This window comes from Erpetoichthys calabaricus, chromosome 8 (genome assembly GCF_900747795.2).
Source record: "Erpetoichthys calabaricus chromosome 8, fErpCal1.3, whole genome shotgun sequence".
Classification (NCBI taxonomy): Eukaryota; Metazoa; Chordata; class Cladistia; order Polypteriformes; family Polypteridae; genus Erpetoichthys; species Erpetoichthys calabaricus.
The window spans coordinates 192,010,113-192,027,404 of NC_041401.2; the positions used below are offsets into that span (position 1 = coordinate 192,010,113).

At 38.4% G+C, this 17,292-nt stretch overlaps 1 protein-coding gene across 2 annotated transcripts in view; it reads right to left on the bottom strand.

Annotated features, from left to right (window-relative positions):
- Positions 1-1,336: 1,336 nt before the first annotated feature.
- bard1 (BRCA1 associated RING domain 1) overlaps positions 1,337-17,292 on the bottom strand; it is a 107,787-nt gene continuing 91,831 nt past the window's right edge. Inside the window, exons 10-11 of one of the 2 annotated variants that reach the window (XM_028808014.2) lie at positions 12,301-12,398; positions 1,337-2,532 (exon numbers count right to left, since the gene is read on the bottom strand). In XM_028808014.2, coding sequence (XP_028663847.2) covers positions 2,191-2,532; positions 12,301-12,398 — 440 coding nt within the window. In that variant the 3' untranslated portion in view covers positions 1,337-2,190. The remainder of the gene's footprint in view (positions 2,533-12,300; positions 12,399-17,292) is intronic. The other variant, XM_051930311.1, reaches the window with a different exon arrangement.

Genomic DNA, 17,292 nt, shown 5'->3' on the forward strand with positions numbered 1-17,292 from the left:
GGAATTTTCCTCTAGAACGCCTTTGCTGCAGAATACGGTGAACCCAACATCTGCTCTCATAACACTGACAATACCTACTCTTCAGTGCTGCGATCACCAGGAGAGGATTACAAGCACTAAAGTTACAGAAGGCATTCAGGAAACACAACAATCATTAAAAATAGACTAAATAGTGACAGGAAATTCTGTCAATCATATTTTCCCTAAAAAAGCGTATTTCAAAACAATTAAAAAAGAAAGCTTGGAAAAATGCCAAACAGTCACTGCGAGTTTACAGATATCAAGTGTGAATATGCCTTTATGGCAGACCAGTGTCAACATTCACAACATGCCACCCGCAGAAGGTTTCAGATGATTCAATGTGTCAGTGGTAGACTGGTGGAAGGGAATACAGAGGTCTGGTACGGGTGACTTTGTTGAGTGCTACAGACTCAACTATCAGCAACTGAACCGACTTCTTTGTTCATCCAGGTTGCAGAAATCAAGATGGTTTAGTTAGGGGGAGCAAGCAGATAGAAAACTAGACGGGGCTATAAACATACAAGACAGACACAAATTTTATTTGACACAGTATAAAATTTTTTGCACATGTCCGATCTGTGTGCTTAAAATGGGATGTTGGGACAATAGAATTAAAGGAAGAGATCCTAATAGTCATAAGTTAATCATGAAGGCTCTCTGCTCTGAAACCCTTTTCCTATTTAGAAGCCACTTTTTGCTACTAATTAACTTCATTCCCTCTTATTTTAATCTATAATACCCATCTTGCACTTGTCCTGTTTATGTATATGCTGCACAGTGGTTCAACGGTATGTTATTTTGTGCCACTGTATGCTGAAATACCATATACAAATGGTATGACAATAAAGCCACTTGACTTGAAGAGGTTGCAGATGACAATTACATAGCTGGCTTTAACGTTTCTTCTGATCCCTATTAAGAAAACTGAAGAGGTTAAATTGGTACCTTTTGTTTAAGGTGCATGTCGCGGGTGATCTGACAACATGATAAAGGCCGCATTCTGTCACATGGCACACCCGCAAAAAGAACCAACTTAGATTGACCAAATTAACGTATTATCGCCCGAGAAACATTGATACTTGCTGAGTGGGGGGGTTTGGGGTAGGAGTGTTAAGGAATAGGAAAAACATGTTCAACTTAAAAAAAAAAAAAAAAAAAAAAAAAAAAAAAAAATCAGTATATCAGTACCCAGACTAAAAAAATAAACCCGACCATAACCCTTTAAGTGTGTAGATTTATTATAGTGAAAGATCCATCACACAATTTACAAACTCAAACTGAAGAAAAGCCGAATACAGACATCTATTTGTTGTTCTTAAAAAGACACAAAGCTACATGTATATTAAAGAAATGAAAAATCAACACTCAAAATGACAACAATTTTATCAGAAGACATGACTAGACTTATGCAGAAAATTACAGAAAACACAAAGATCTTTACTATTTAAATATCATTTGATTACACAAACATTAAGCACAAACAAACACAAACTTTACGAGCCATGTTGGTAACTTTAATTATCTACATTGATAACTGTTTTCCAAGGAATTCAAGCAACATCCACCTTTTACTTATCCTAAATTGGTCACCATTCAGTGGGGCGGAATTTCCTTTGATTTGTTCCATTATGAAGTTATACACTTTATCAGCAGAGACTTGAAAGTAATCCTTTAATGCAGATTGCAAAGAATTGCCCAAGTGAATCAATACTTTTGAGGGGGGAAAAAAAACAGCACACAGTTAGTACACTTTTACTATCTGAAACACTAGCATATAATGGCAGTAACATACTTACCGATGACGTACAAAATGTTTTTAAACAAAGCGATTCCACAACTACAAAATTCTAACATTAACAGGGAACAATACCATCAATGTATCCTGTGCTTACTAATATTTTTGTGCCATTTATAGTATGTAAAGAAAACTTCATTTTGACAAGCTGACATGTGTTGAAAGAAAAACAGGGGGAGTAGTTTTATCAACTAGTAAAAAGCAAGCTTTGTGATGGGCATTATTCATGACAACGTTTCGTTATAAGAAATGTCAAGTGTGCTTGAGAGCATTAGTTTCCATTACAATGGTAGCATTTTAGTAGTTTTCAAGAATGAAAAATACATTTCACCGAAGACATTCAATTAATTTAAACTATCAGTATGATGTTCATGTTAACTGTTAAGTTCGGGCACAGGCAAGATTTGGAAACTGGTAATGCAGCTGAGGAGCCAGGACACTGGAGCTGACCACACCTTTCCCAGGTGTACCTGCTTGGGCTTATACTTGTAACTGCTGTCATACAAGATATACTGCGTGCAAAAGGACTGGTCCGAGTCGGGTAATGCGTGGTAGGCAGCAGTGTTGATGGTCTGGGTCACATCACTGTCTGGTTTGGGTTGCCTGCACAGGATGTTGCCTCCACCAGTTTTCACCAGTTGAATCAAATCATCTTTTGAGGGAACTTTAAACGAACCCAAAAAATAAAAGTAGCATCCATCAAACAGGCCTGGTAGCTAGAAAAAGAAGAAAAAAAAAATTAAAAAATAAATAAATAATGTAGTACCTGCCAATTTAAACATAAAACTAAGGTAAATAATATTTAATTACTTCATTATTATTATGTCTGGCGATTCCAGGACAGGCACCTGCTTCTTATAGCCCTAAAGTTGGATTAAATGTTCAGTAAATAGAAGATGAATGAAATGCAGTTATTTAGCATTCAATATGAAATGCTTTTATATGGACACATGTCATTATTAGGTACAGATACAGTCTGTCCAACATTTGCCCTTACGACACCTCCAGTGTGGGTCACGAATTCATCAGTGTGTCACTGGTCTAGCACAGGAATGCTGGTCCAGGCCAATTCTAAAGTGTACCATAGCCGTTTCAGGTTAGGAGGTGGTGGACCTTTACGCTGAATAACTCATTCCACCGCATTTCAAAGACAGTTAATTGAACTGAGATGGTAGCTACAGAATCAACTTTGCTGACCAGGCCACTGCATCAGAATGCCTGACTCCTACATCCCATAACATGATCTTTACTGCCAAGCTAAACCGAGGTCAGAGAAACTGGTGATGCCAGGAAATGTACTTCAAAGAACCCTCAAAGGTGTACCTTAGAAAAGGCAGAATTAGCATCACTAGCTATGAAAACCTAGTGACGTAATGGTCTGGATGGCATCTATTGATTCATCAAGCGACACTTCATTCTGAGGCCCACCATATCTCCAATGAGGTGTAATGGGCTAGAACTCAGTATTCTAAAGAAAATGACATTTCTGTGTGTTGCTTAGTGTAATGGGCTATAAACCAGCGTTTTAAAGAAAAGGCAGAAAATTCTGCTACAGGTTATTGTTGATGGTTATCCATCACCTGCTTTGATTAAGTATCTCATTCACACAAAATGTGGCGATAACAGAACTGTCTGCTTCCTTTGAAAATTAACGAGTTCTGGGGGCATTGGTTTCTAAATCAAGTACTTTTTGATAGCTGGGCACAATACCTTTGTTGAACCAAAGTAAATGTGTTTATACTATTTGTTCTAGAGGAGGAAATTGGCTTGCACCATTGTTTCACTGATTGCCATATTGATCTATGAAGCATTTATATTATATATCTGGTAAAAGGAGAATAAAGCAGAACAGAGAACTATGGTCTGAGACTCGGGACTGCTGCTAGTCTCTTTTATGCTTTTCACCATATCGCTGTGGCTACACCCTGTAGCAACAGTGGCTTGTACCTGGCCCAGGTTCCCCTAGACCGTGAGGCCGGTAACAATGAGGCAAACAAATGATGGTGAAGAAAACTGCTACCTCCAGCTCTGTCTCCTGCTTTCTGGTCGGTGCCACAGTCTCTAACTCAGCAAGTTTAATATAATGTTCTAAACTCTGGAGGCTGCTCGCAAACAGAATCATGCAAGGTCTGAGTATTGGTCACATATATAACACATGTATAATGTTGAGGGGGTGTCATTCCCATTTTGAGTAACCAAAAACATACAAAGAGGTGAGTGGGGAGTTTAGAACATTATATTAAACTTACTGGGTTAGAGACGGTGGCACTGACCACAAAGCAGGAGACAGAGCTGGAGGTAGCAGAGTTAAAGATGCTAAGATTTGCATTGGGCGTGAAGAGGATGGACAGGATTAGAAATGAGGATATTAGAGGGTCAGCTCAAGTTGGACGGTTGAGAGACAAAGTTAGAGAGACGAGATTGCGCTGGTTTGGACATGTGCAGAGGAGAGATGCTGGAGATATTGGGAGAAGGATGCTAAGGATAGAGCTGACAGGCAAGAGAAAAAGAGGAAGGACTAAGAAGAGGTTTATGGATGTGGTGAGAAAGGACATGCAGGTGATGGGTGTAACAGCACAAGATGTAGAGGACAGAAAGATATGGAAGAAGATGATCTGCTGTGGCGACCCCTAACGGGAGCAGCCGAAAGAAGACGATGACGACTGTCATGCCCTTAGCCTTGTGGTATGGAATATTAGCCTTCCTACAAAATACCATTTTCAAACGTATACACAGCTGCATTTAACTGGCAATGATGTTCAAATGTCCTGCTGCATTAAAATATTACTCTATTTGTATCCATAAGGGTCAATCTATGCCTTAAAAATGCACACCAAACTATAAGACAACCACAACATACAGTATTTGCATTTTGACCCTTTAGTTTACAATATCCATCAGTATGAATTAGTAGGAGCCAAGACTCATCAGACGAGGAGATGCTCTCCCCTTATAACAGTGTCTGTTGTGTCAAATTGTGCACACATATGCACTGCCTTGCTTTAATGCTAATTTGGGTCTTAGGCTGACATAAACCCAAATAAACTTTAACTGTGTATTCTGATATGCATATTTAAGCAAGACTAATTTGCTCAGATGTTAGCACACCGATTGTAGCTCCTCTGTTACTTTGCGCATATTTTAGCAGTTTTTGCTAGCCCCATTCATCAAAGGTCTATTTTTGTATATAGAACTGCCACTGACTGAAGGCTATTTACGTGGGGCCTGTTTTGATATATTCATGACAGCACAGTTGGGTTTCGGATATACAGAAGCAAGAAAAAGAATGTGAGCCTTTAATGTATAAATTTGTCTTAAACTATGGTCTGCTATTCACCCAAGTTACAGTAACCAACAAATACAATCGGTGTTAACTAATAATGCTGAAATTATTGTAATGTTCCTATACTTATTTGTATTTATCACTCAAACATTCATAGCTGTAGGCTGGAAAACATTTTTGAACTCCTGGACTTATGATTTCAGCAAAAGATAATTGGAGTCAGGAGTGAGCAAACTTGGAGTCCGATATCAATGAGATGAGACTGGAGCTCTAATTTAGAAATACTCCAAAAATGAGTTATCTATTCACAAGAAGCATCTGCTGATGTGAAGAACCCCCCGGAAAAGAAGACATCTCAGAAGATTTATGATCAAGAATTGATGATGTTACAAAATTATTTCAAAACGTTTAGACATTTTTCAGTCCACAGTTAAACAAAACCGCATATGAATGGAGAACATTCTGTACTGCGGCTGCTCTTCCTGGAAGTGGCTGCCACTCAAGATGACTTGAAAGGAACAAAACTGAATATTCTCAGGTAAAAGAGTGCAAACACTGGAACAGCTTAACATCTCTTTTCATGAGTCTACCAAACACAAAACATTTAACAGGAAAGGTGTCCATTGCAGGACACCAAGCAGGAAGCCAAAACTTTCCAAAAACTCATTGTTTCATGACTGAAATTTGCCAAAGACCATCTTGACACACCACAATGCCACAGGAAAATGTTTTGTGGATTAATGAAACTAGAGTTAAATTGTTCAGAATGAATAGGCTGCATTAAGTATGGTGTTTAAAAAAAAAAAAAAAAAAAAAAGGCCCCGCATGCCAAAATGAAAACATCATCCCAATGGTTAAGTACAGTAGTGAGAGCATCGTGACTTGGGGCCTGGAGAGCTTAATATCATCGAGAGGAAAATTAATTCTCAAGGTTACCTACGTATGCTACAGGATAAATGTCAGTGTATCTGCATCACCAAGCTCAGCAGAAGTTGGGTGATGCAGCAAGACAATGACCCTAAAAATCAAAGTAAATCTTCTACAGAATGACTTCAAAAAATGAAAATCTTCCAGTTGGAGTGACCCAGTCACAGCCCAGATCTTAACCCAACAGAGATGCTATGGAATGACCTCAAGAAAACCTTTCACACCAGACACCCTAAGAACATGGCTGAGATGACAGTTCTATAATGAAGAACGGTCCAACTTTTCTCCTGAAAGCTATGCAAACCTGATCCGCAGCTATCAGAAGAACCTGTTAGAGGTTATTGCTGCCAAAGGAGGTTCAATCGGTTATTAAATTCAAGGGATCACTTACCTTTTCAACAGCACACTGTTAATATTTGTTGGGTGTTTTCAATAAAGACATACAAAGTTTCAGTTGTGTGATATTCAGTTTGTCTACACTTATGACTTTAAATGAAGATCAGATCACATTTTAGGACCAATTAATGCAAAAACCAGGCCATTGTACTAATACAGGGATAAGATGCTCTTACATCATTGAATGCTTAAATCATACTTGAATTTTAAACTACTGCCCATATTGCGTATGAATTGAGGACACACATGCATTGTCTGAAAGGTACCTGCCTTCCTGCTTTAAGTAGCATTTTTCCTGCACATGGATATGTCAGCTTTTTGGAAATGCCATCTGGACCAGAAATAGTGGAAATTCAGTAAATTATATATTATATACACATATATATATATATACACATACATACAGTATATACAGGGTACAAGCATCAATTAACAAATGAAAAATAAAGTAATACTGAATACATTTATCCATTCATTTTCAGTTTCTGCTTCTTCTTGTCAGGGTCAAGTATCTAGGGGATTAGAAGTCACCTAAAAGCAACAGAAGCAATTTACAACTAAACAGAGCTGCTTTTAGCTGCATGTGGGATGTTCAAAGTGCACTGACAATTTTATGTCTGCTTTATAAGACAAGCTTGTTTACCGTTTTACAAACCAACCCTGCTGCTATATAATTTTTGCTTTGGATGGTGTCTGACACATCTGTCTTGATTCCTGCTATTTTGTTGTATACATTGGAATAAAAAAATGTATCATGTAAATCACTATTTAAATCAATTTTGCTATAAAACGAAATCTTGGGAAACACAGCTAGGAGTATACTGCAGAATCCAAATAAACTACTGCCTGATACATTTAAACAATGGATGTCATGGGGCAACAATGGTTCATTTAAACAAATGTGTAAGAGTCTGAATATTTTAGACCATCCTAATACTATAGAAGGAATTAGGAAGCTCATTAAAATTTTGAATTTGTACCCATTAAATGCTGAGAAAGATCTTATTGGCTGAGGCTTTTTTTTTTTTTTTTTTACGGTTTTGTAGCAGTGGTTAAACAAATTGGGGAATTCGCTGTTTCGACTCTAAATGAAGGATTAAAGCACAAGGAGGAAAGGAACAAAGTTTAAAAGATATGGGTTGAAACTGAAATTATCTTTTTGTGATGGATCCCTGTCCCCTTTCATTTTGTTTAGCAACTGTTTAGTAAAAATTGACTATTATATTGGTTAGATGTTTGATCAATTTGAGATAATAGTCTTCATCAAGGGTGGTGACCATAGGTTATCTGACCATCATCCTGGACTATGAAACCAGTTATAAATGTTCAATCTCAGACACCATGAACATGTAGGTTTACCTGGTACTTTGTTCCGTTTTACTGGACTATACTGTAAACAGCATTTTAAGCATTTTGGGATACTTTTAGAGACACATTTTAAAATAAAACAATGCATAAAAAATATTGCTGAATGGGATATAGAGATGGCCTCTTTATTTCACGTCAGTTTTTGTTCCAGTCTGTTTCCCAGTCAGTCCGCACGTTTACATGCGCTCTAATAACCCGGGTATTCTCAGAAACCCCGTTTCAAAAATCTATATATATAATTCACTAAGCCGCCACCAGTGCAAGCAAGACACCCATGGAAGCACGCAGGACGGAGCCACGCCCACCAACTCTAAGACCATTGGATACAGCGACAACTCGCAGAGCCACGACCACCAACTCGGACGCAGCAACTCACAGAGTAGGGGGTCATTCGTGTTCGTCTCTGCTACACTCCACATGCACCTCTGAAGAAGCATGTTTGTTGCGGATGTGAATCGCTGTATGCGGCATGTAGAATAGTTTGCAAGTGGTATTCCATGGTCTTACAGTTGGTGAGCAGGTCTCTGAAGTTGCTCTTGTGAGCGGGCACATGACCAGGCAGTGTGTACAGTTTGAGAGCGAGGGTGGATGCAACAGCACCATCTAAGAGGAATCATATTTGTCGCGGATGTGTTCCGCCCTCCGCGCGTGCCCACTGTCCAGCCCCGTCCCTCGCTCTGGTAGGTGGGGGCGCGCCGGCGGTCCTCCAGTTTTCAGTCACCGACAATTGTATGTTGCTCTCTCCAGAGTTCCCTTACAGTCGTATCCTCAAACCCACCCCCATAAGAAGCATGTTTGGCGCGGATGTGAATCGCTGTATGCGGCATGTAGAACAGTTGCGAGGGGTATCCCATGATCTTACAGTTGGTGGGTGGGTCTCTGTTAGTTGCTCTTGCGAGCGGGCACATGACCAGGCAGTGTATATGCTTCGAGAGCGAGGGTGGATGCGACAGCACCATCTAAGAAGAATCATATTTGTCGCTGGTGTGAATCGCTGTATGCAGCGTGTAGAACAGTTTGCGAGGGGTATCCTATGGTCTTAGCAGTGTCTATGCTTTGATGTGAATCGCTGTATGCAGCGTGTAACACGCTGTATTATATGTTGCCCTCTCCAGAGTTACATCTTTTCATTCACCTACAGTCGTATCCTCAAAACCAACCCCATTTGGACAACTGTGTCTTTCAGGGAGTGTTCACCCATCAATACATAATTATGCGGCTGGCTAGTGCTATATATTCCCTTATTCTAGTTAGAGAAAGCTGGGTTTTGATCCCTGAGAAAATTTAGATTTTTCCATGAATAACCAGGTTATATGGCCATGTTATCCCTTAACTGAGGTGCAGTTAAGGATTTTGTAGTTTGTTTGTGTATGTCCGTTGCACTCTGGTAGCCCACATGTGTGTGGAGCCAGCTATGCCATCATGAAAATATGAACAGTGCGAGTGGCAGCAATAAAAGGAATAGATAACCACAAACCCACGCATTTTTTGAACAACGCTGAAGCCACCCCAGTGCTAAACTACTACTATAATACTTTGACTTGTTTAGATGGACAAAAGAAATTTTCTGTGTAAGAGCTTAGGCGAATGCAGCATTCCGTCTCTTAATAAAAATAAGCTGTCTCAATATTTCAAAACTCTCCACATTTATGCTGATGAACTAAACGTTCATTGCTAAGCTTAATAGCACAATCTCGGAGACACCAGCTCAATGCTTTTTTCAGCTTCCTGGAGGACGATGAAGACGGCTAACTCATTTTTGTACAGTTTAATGACAGAAGAGTGTTTTGGCAAGAAAGAACTCCATAGGTGGACTCTCGCGTGTAAATGTGAGTTCTTAACCAGGAACTATTCTACTTTTCTTATCCCTGTTTTGGCTGTGTGTGTAAATGCACTCAGAGTCATTTCACCTTTAACCAATATCACTGACTGAGATTAGTTGACCTTTTTTGCTTCTTGCCCTCATATTCATCATTCAAAAATAACAGTACAGATATACTTCAACTGACAACGGGGTTATAGACAGTCCCCGCATCGTGCAGTAATTGAAGACAGGATCCTATGCAAACTAATTTGGAGGTCCTTGTGCTAAAGAAACCTTGGCTTTATTAGATCAAGGAAGATCATGCATTTTAAAGGCTTATCCTGGCTGATGTACAATTTGTATCTCTTGATTGAAACGATTGGAAGACTGTCCTGATTCACATCCGTGAGACGCTGACACCTATGTCAGTCATGGCCGATGGACCATTAAAGAACAAATGAAGAAGTTGGGGTTTAGGACTACAAAAAATACCACTAGGGGTGTGTAATATTGGCAAAAAATTCTCTCAGTATTTTCTTGGACTTTGAACATAACAATAATTAGATGTTCTTTAAAAACATGTTTGTGAAAGTTTTATTGATCTAGTTTGCTCTTCTTAATAGGATATTAATTACAGCTTACTATTGAGATGAATGGAAACAGGTCTTATTTACTTAAAACTGACAAACATAAAACAACACAAAAACATTAAAATTACCAGTCAAAGTATTACCGAGATCAAACAATGCAAGCATGAGTAAACCATTTCAAAGTGGCCTACAGGATTTTCTCAATAAATTTCACTAAGACCAACAAAACTATTATAAATAAAGCATTTTTAAATTGACAGACACTTACCCTTAATGTAAACAAGAAATTAATCCAAAGGGAATAAAATACAAATCAAAATTGAACTACAAGGCATGAACATTACAGCCTGGATAAACCTAAACTAATACAAACAAGAACAAAAATTTAATATACTGTACTATCGTGTAAAAATCCAAAGTTTTGTCAAATACTGCACAGGAAAAAAAAGCTATTACATTTGTAAACAGGTTCTGTTATATATTGCACAAAGATACAAAAAAACCCAAACCTATAATATTTTTAAACAAATTACTAACTTCAAGTTCTGCCCAATTTCGCACAAAGATATCAGAAAAAAACAAAACAATTATAAAATTCTACTGCGGAAACTTCAAGCTGTGTGACAGAAACACCAGTCTGTCCATAGCATCTGGCCTCAGAGCAGCCCGGTTACAGGTTACAACATTTCCTCCAGTGCTGAAAGCTCACTCAGATGTACTTTTTGCAAGTTTCCCCAATTTGGGGAAATGTACTTCTTGTGTTTTCCACCTCTCAAGTGGCTTTACATCACTGTCTACCTCTGGTATCATTAAGTAGCTCTTGATCTCTTTTTCAATGGCATTGTTCAGGGACTCACCTTCTCTGAATTACCGTGTTTGTTTTTTTTTTCTTTTCTGCTCCCTGCCTTATGTCATCACCTGCTCCAACTTCTTCAGCCATAGGATGAGCTGAAGCAGTTAAGCGGGCTGGGGTAGAGTCGTCTTCATTTGTCACCATAGCCATGAGTTCTGTCATACCTTCTGTGGTAATGGATTTGATCCGGTCATCATCATTGTGGCAGTTTTCTTTCAAATGAACTGTTAATGCGTCGTTACATCATTACAGTTTATGGGCTTTTAACCAGGTTAAAACATTAAGTGTTATATAGAAGACAGCAGAAAGAAACTCATTCTAAAATGTATCTCTCTATTACAGTAAAAAATCTTGAGTTGAGATGTGATTTTCTGAGACACTTTAATGTCCAGCGAGACAAAAGGACAGCTGCTGTACAGGCTTTTAAATGTTCGATGTGCTGCGCGACATGCAGCACGGCACAAGCAGCAGCAGCAAGCCAGCTGATCGAGCATAGAGGAGGTAAAAAAAAAAAAAAAAAAAAAAAAATGTATTTGTTTCCCAATGTATCGCCGCTTAAGAGGGGGTTTCCGTGGAGCAACCGCATCTCCTTGGTGTGTGTTTAGCCCCCCTCTTCACAACGCGAGAGGCAGAGATGAGAAGTGGCCCATTGGGATGACTCATTCACTACAGCTTTATTACTAGCAAATATCAAGAAATAAAAAAAATGAATGAAATGAAAATAATCTCTTTAAATTTTATATCCGGTTAATCAAACCCGGGGGTGGGCGGAGTCCCATAGTGATAACATAATGTTATGGAGCTTACGTAGCATTTTATGAACTAATCATTTCAAGAGGAAAACAGAGAAGTGCTTTGGTAAATCGAGCAAATCTTCCTGCAGCTGCAAACAAGATGAGATGGGGAGACGAACTTAGTCACCCACATCGAACTATGTAAGCACAGAGGACGTTACATTGGGTGGGTTAAACTCCACCCCACCATGTATGTGCACGCCCCTCTGAGCTCTGCACCTCTCTCCCCTGAGCTCCATCTCTGCCCCATCCCGCTACCCACAGCGAGGACCTTCTCCGCCTATGTGCTCACTTTGTGCACATGCAGTAGTCTGTCCTGTTAGGTTACATGAGACAGTGAATGTGTGGATTGTCAAGGTGTGTTTTTGATTGTGTTTTGCAAAGTGAGTGACACACTCGATAATTTCAGCTTCCACATCACTAAAACAATTAAGATTATTGTAAATACATATTGCACACTCCTACTTACTAGTTGCTGCCTATTTATTCGACTATGTCTTGAACCATCAGCAGCTTCAAACATTTCTTCTGGAGCTTGCTTTCCTGTCTCTAATGATGCCTTCACCCCTAATGAGAAACAAAATTATACAAAAAACATGCGTATTATTCATTTGTCAAAATCAGATGTATGCAGGCACTATAAACAGAAGAGCTATTTACATTTATATGAACAAGGCAAGCTGAATTGCTATACTTAATTTTATTCCATTGTTATTTGTGAACACAAAAATGGTGGAATTCCAGAAGATGAGATATTACCAGATGATAAAAAAGTAGGCAACTTAAAAAAAAGAGAAACACAGAGATAGATAGATAGATACTTAATTAATCCCAAGGGGAAATTCACAAATAAGACACAACCAAGGATTGTTTGGACTAAGAAAACTCTAATTGTTTATTTTTTAATAAGTGTTTAATGTACTGTTGTTTACAACAAACACAGTCAATAAAAAAAACACTACATATTCTATTCTGGATAAAGATTCACTACAACCAGGCAAAGCTTCGTCCTCTCAACTATTTTATATAACCTGTGATGTTTGTTATTTTTTAACCAATCATAAAAACATTTTTATATTTTATTATCAGAAATACCTATTTCAATTTTGATCATGTGCTCCACAAAGCACAACAAATGAAGAAAAAAAAATCTCTTCACCCAATACAACATCCTTCACTCCCAATCCAATTTCTCATAGCTTATTGCATCTGATGTATTAGTAATCTAATGTGGCATGGCTTCAGGCCGAACATTTGGGCATATGCACAGTCTTGATGCAAATGTACACAGCACCAGCAAGTGTCCTCACAATTTAATCTTAATTACTGTAATTCAGTTAAACTGTCACTGCCAAACACCTTCATTTGCAGAAAGAAAATTAAATGTTCGATATTATGCCCCAGTAGAGCTATGAATAGAAGCAGTCATGTTGGCACCTGGCAGTCATTTCTTTCAGAGCAACATAATCAAAACCTTCAGTTCTTCTCAGTATTTTTTTCCACAAGCATCAAGCTTACACCTGCTGCCATTTCAGTAGAATTTGTAATCTATAATTACTTTTTAATTATGTACAAGCAGAGCCAAATAACAAGAGAAGAAGAGAAAAATAAGATGATACATGGAGTCAAATGCATTTCTGCTACCTGGAGATAGGGGAACAGTGGGATGGAAAGTGTAGGGGAAGTGGAGGTATAACACATACACACTTTCATATTAGCTTAACCACATAACTAATTCTTCCTAAAATTTAATTTATGGAAGCAGGAGATCAAATTCTTTAGCTGACCAACAGTTTAGGTGGTTATACAGCCTACAGCCCGCTGGTATTACTCCACTTACATTATAATAAATTAAAAAAGTGAGCACTCACCACATACAGCCACAGAGTTAGACTGTTAAGACAGCTTTTATTCCAAAAACAATTAAAGGATCAAAAAAACAAAACTACAGCCTTAAATCCAATAGTACACATCTTAAGAGCAGGTTAGAAAAAATTACAGTATTACAAAGGAGATAAAGTTAAAAGAATAAGACATCCAAAAATGATACATTTCTTATGTTACTTACCCACATATTAATGGAAGAGAAAAACATTTTAATCTCACCTTTTTCATGCAGAACGGAGATAACATTTCTGATAGAATAGGCATCAATGGGGACCAACGTTGCTCAACAGCAAACACTATCAAAAATGTCCAATGAAAATGTCTCACTTGTGCTACATACTCCACATATTAAGTAGTATTCACAATGTCCCAAAAGACATACTTTTACTAAAATATTGTTAAATAGAATAACTCTTGAAAACAATCTTGTGGACAAAAATAGAATGTGTTTAGATGAGAACGAGCACTGCATTGTACTGTAGACTCGTCTCTTGTTGTTACATTCGCATTGATAGAATCAAGGCACAAATGGACTACCCACAGGTGAATTGACCGTCTGCTTGTTGAAGCATCTCGGAGTGCACAATAACGATGTATATTCTCCTCCTGGTAATGTTTTCACTCACAATTCTTTAACTATTAATCTTTAGTTGTACTTGTCTCGCTTTTGAATGATATCATTTAAAGTAGTTTATTAGCCAATGAATAAGCCGTCACTTGCCTTGACTCAAGACTGATAAATGAGGTAAGGAAGGTGGGCCTTTAATTCAGATGCCGAGTGTGTTCCATTTTCATTCACAAGGTTGTTTTCCAGAAATGGTTTATTTAACAATAATTGAATAAAAATGCATGTGTTTGGGACATTGTCAGAATACGACTTGATAAGTGAATTATGCAATACGAGTAACACTACATTTTTTTAAGGACCTTTTGAGATAACGTTTGCTGTTGTTCACTATAAACTCCTATAATATCAGAAACTTTATCTCCATTCTGCAGGAAAACACAAGATTCCAGATTTTTCCCGGCACATTTCCAATATGAGTTCAATGGGCAATGGACCCTAAAAACTGTATTGTACAGAAGTAACCAAAGTGCTTCATGATATTGATAACTACTACAGAATAGCAAGAAGTGCAAGTTCATGCAGCCTTGAAAAGATCTCAAACCTTCAAGCCCCAAGGTGGAAGTGAAAAGTTCAGGCTGCACATGTACACACCTGAGCAAAGGCAGGGTGACAACACTGCGGGTCTGGTGAGGCAATGCAAACACAAGATAGCAGTGCTAGTCAAATTTCACATTCTCCATAAACGTAAGGTTAATTCTCTGAGATTTTTCAAATAAGGAAGACTGAAGTTTCAAAGTAAGGTATGTACATTCATTAATCATGGCACTAGAGATTGATGAAATGTTGTGCATTAATTAGCACATCTAAGTGAAAATTTCACTGTACTTTATACACATGAAAAATATCACCAATGAACCTATTTTGCACATGTTGTTTGTATATTGTCTTCACAAAACTCATTTGGTATTGAACCTTTGAGCTAAAACCAATGAAACCCAGAGATAATGAAAAATAAATTAAGCACCATTTGTATATTATGTCAAAAGGACTTAATTTCCAGTGTGCATTAAGAGGCTGTGGTATATAGGATATGATGAGATTTTCCCTTCAAGGTAGCCTTCAGGTCCTCACAGGTGGCGCAGTGGTAGCGCTGCTACCTTGCAGTAATGAAACTGTGGGTTCACTTTCCAGGTCCTCCCTGTGTGGAGAGCGCTTTGAGTAATGAGAAAAGCACTATATAAATGTAAACAATTATTATTATTGTTGTGATGCTGCACCATGCTACTAACTGAGCTCACAGTGCATTATGATAATGGAATACATGCCACTAATAATATACTAAGAGGGACACAGTACAGATACTGTACACTTCTGGTAACTTGTTTGTTGTGTAGAACATGCTGTAAATGTATTCTTCTTAGTGAGCGCTCAGTTTAGCTTTATTTGCTGCATCCTGGAGTTCAATCTCAATTAATTCTTTTGGAACAGTTACAGAAGACAGAGCTTATCACAGCAAAGCTTACAGTCCCTCTTTGCAGCTAACAGGTATTTTCTCGATTCCTGAGACTTCAAGGATCATCTGTAATTCTAAAGACTGTGGATTAATGAAGTGAATGGCACATTCCACATTTTATCCTTCAGTTGCTTTGAAACCGCTGTCATTCTGACTCTCTCGATTCAATCCAAGTAACAAACTTAAAATGTGTATGGTACCTGTTCCGCTGCACGTTTTCACAAATTTCATCAAATGACAAGATGCGTTTTTCCACTAAAGAGCAATAGGAATATTTTGTCCTTAATTGTCATTGTCTGAATAATCATGGGAAGCAATTTCACATAGTAATTGAAATTAAATATATAATACTTTGCCAAAAACTGATTTTAATATGCAGTCCATGTGATGTGTTGATTAGAAGAATCACAGTTTAATGCCACAATATGACACGAGTTAATTTCACCCTACTAGCAAGGTTCTGAGGTCACACAGCAGTTGGTTATCATTTATTCCATCCTTTAATGCACATTTCAGAAAGCAAAATGTGGGTATCAGCACAGATTTCCCTACAGGTCAACTTAGCTGAAAAAAAGTTTTAAGAGAATGAAGCAATTTTTGTCTGAAACTAATGTGTACTCAGCAGGGGCCCCAATTATTTGTTCTAAGAAGTGCTTAATTAGAACAGCTGAGATGATGGCTCATACCTTAAAAGAACAATGAACAGATGGAAGCAAACTGTTAATTATAACCACAGAGCACCAGCTATCAGAAAGCTTATGACAAGGCCATCCAAACAACAGGGGGCAATGTCGTGTAGAGAAATTGCTAGCTTCTCTGGAAACCTAAGCTGTAACAGATCATCATCAGCCTCATCTCTGAGAGGAAAACTATAATGATGTCAAACACTAAGAATTTCAAGTTCTTAAAAATTTCTTTTACAAACAAATTCTAAAAAAAAATGCTTAACAGTGAATTTTACAGAAGGATACATACTGTATGTAAGTATACATATACACATATAAATATATACACATATATTTATTGTGGAGGGGCAGCCCTTCTGTATATAGTCCGGGGGAACAGACGTGGACTGTACAATACCTCCCCCGGGTTGCTGGATGGCAGCCCCCCTGGGTTGCAGCGGTGCTTCGGACTCCCATAGGGCTTCACAAGAGTTGGTTACAGCCCTGTTGGGATCCGAGGGTGCCGCAACGACTTGCTGAGCCCTCTTGGGCAGGTATTCTGCCACACCTGGAAGTAGGTCAACGAGCACCTGGAGCACTTCTGGGGGTGTTATAAAAAGAGCCAGCAGTCGTTACTCCAGGAGCCACAGTCGGGAGGAGGGAGACAACGCTGCCGGGAGGAGTGGAGGAAACATGATTTGATTTCTGTTTACTTGTACTTTTGTGTTGTGTCTGTGGGTACGGGGAAGATGTAGCCCACAGACGAAGAAAATAAAAAAGTTTGTTTTATTAAGTGTGCCTCTGGTATCAGGTGTATATTATATTATG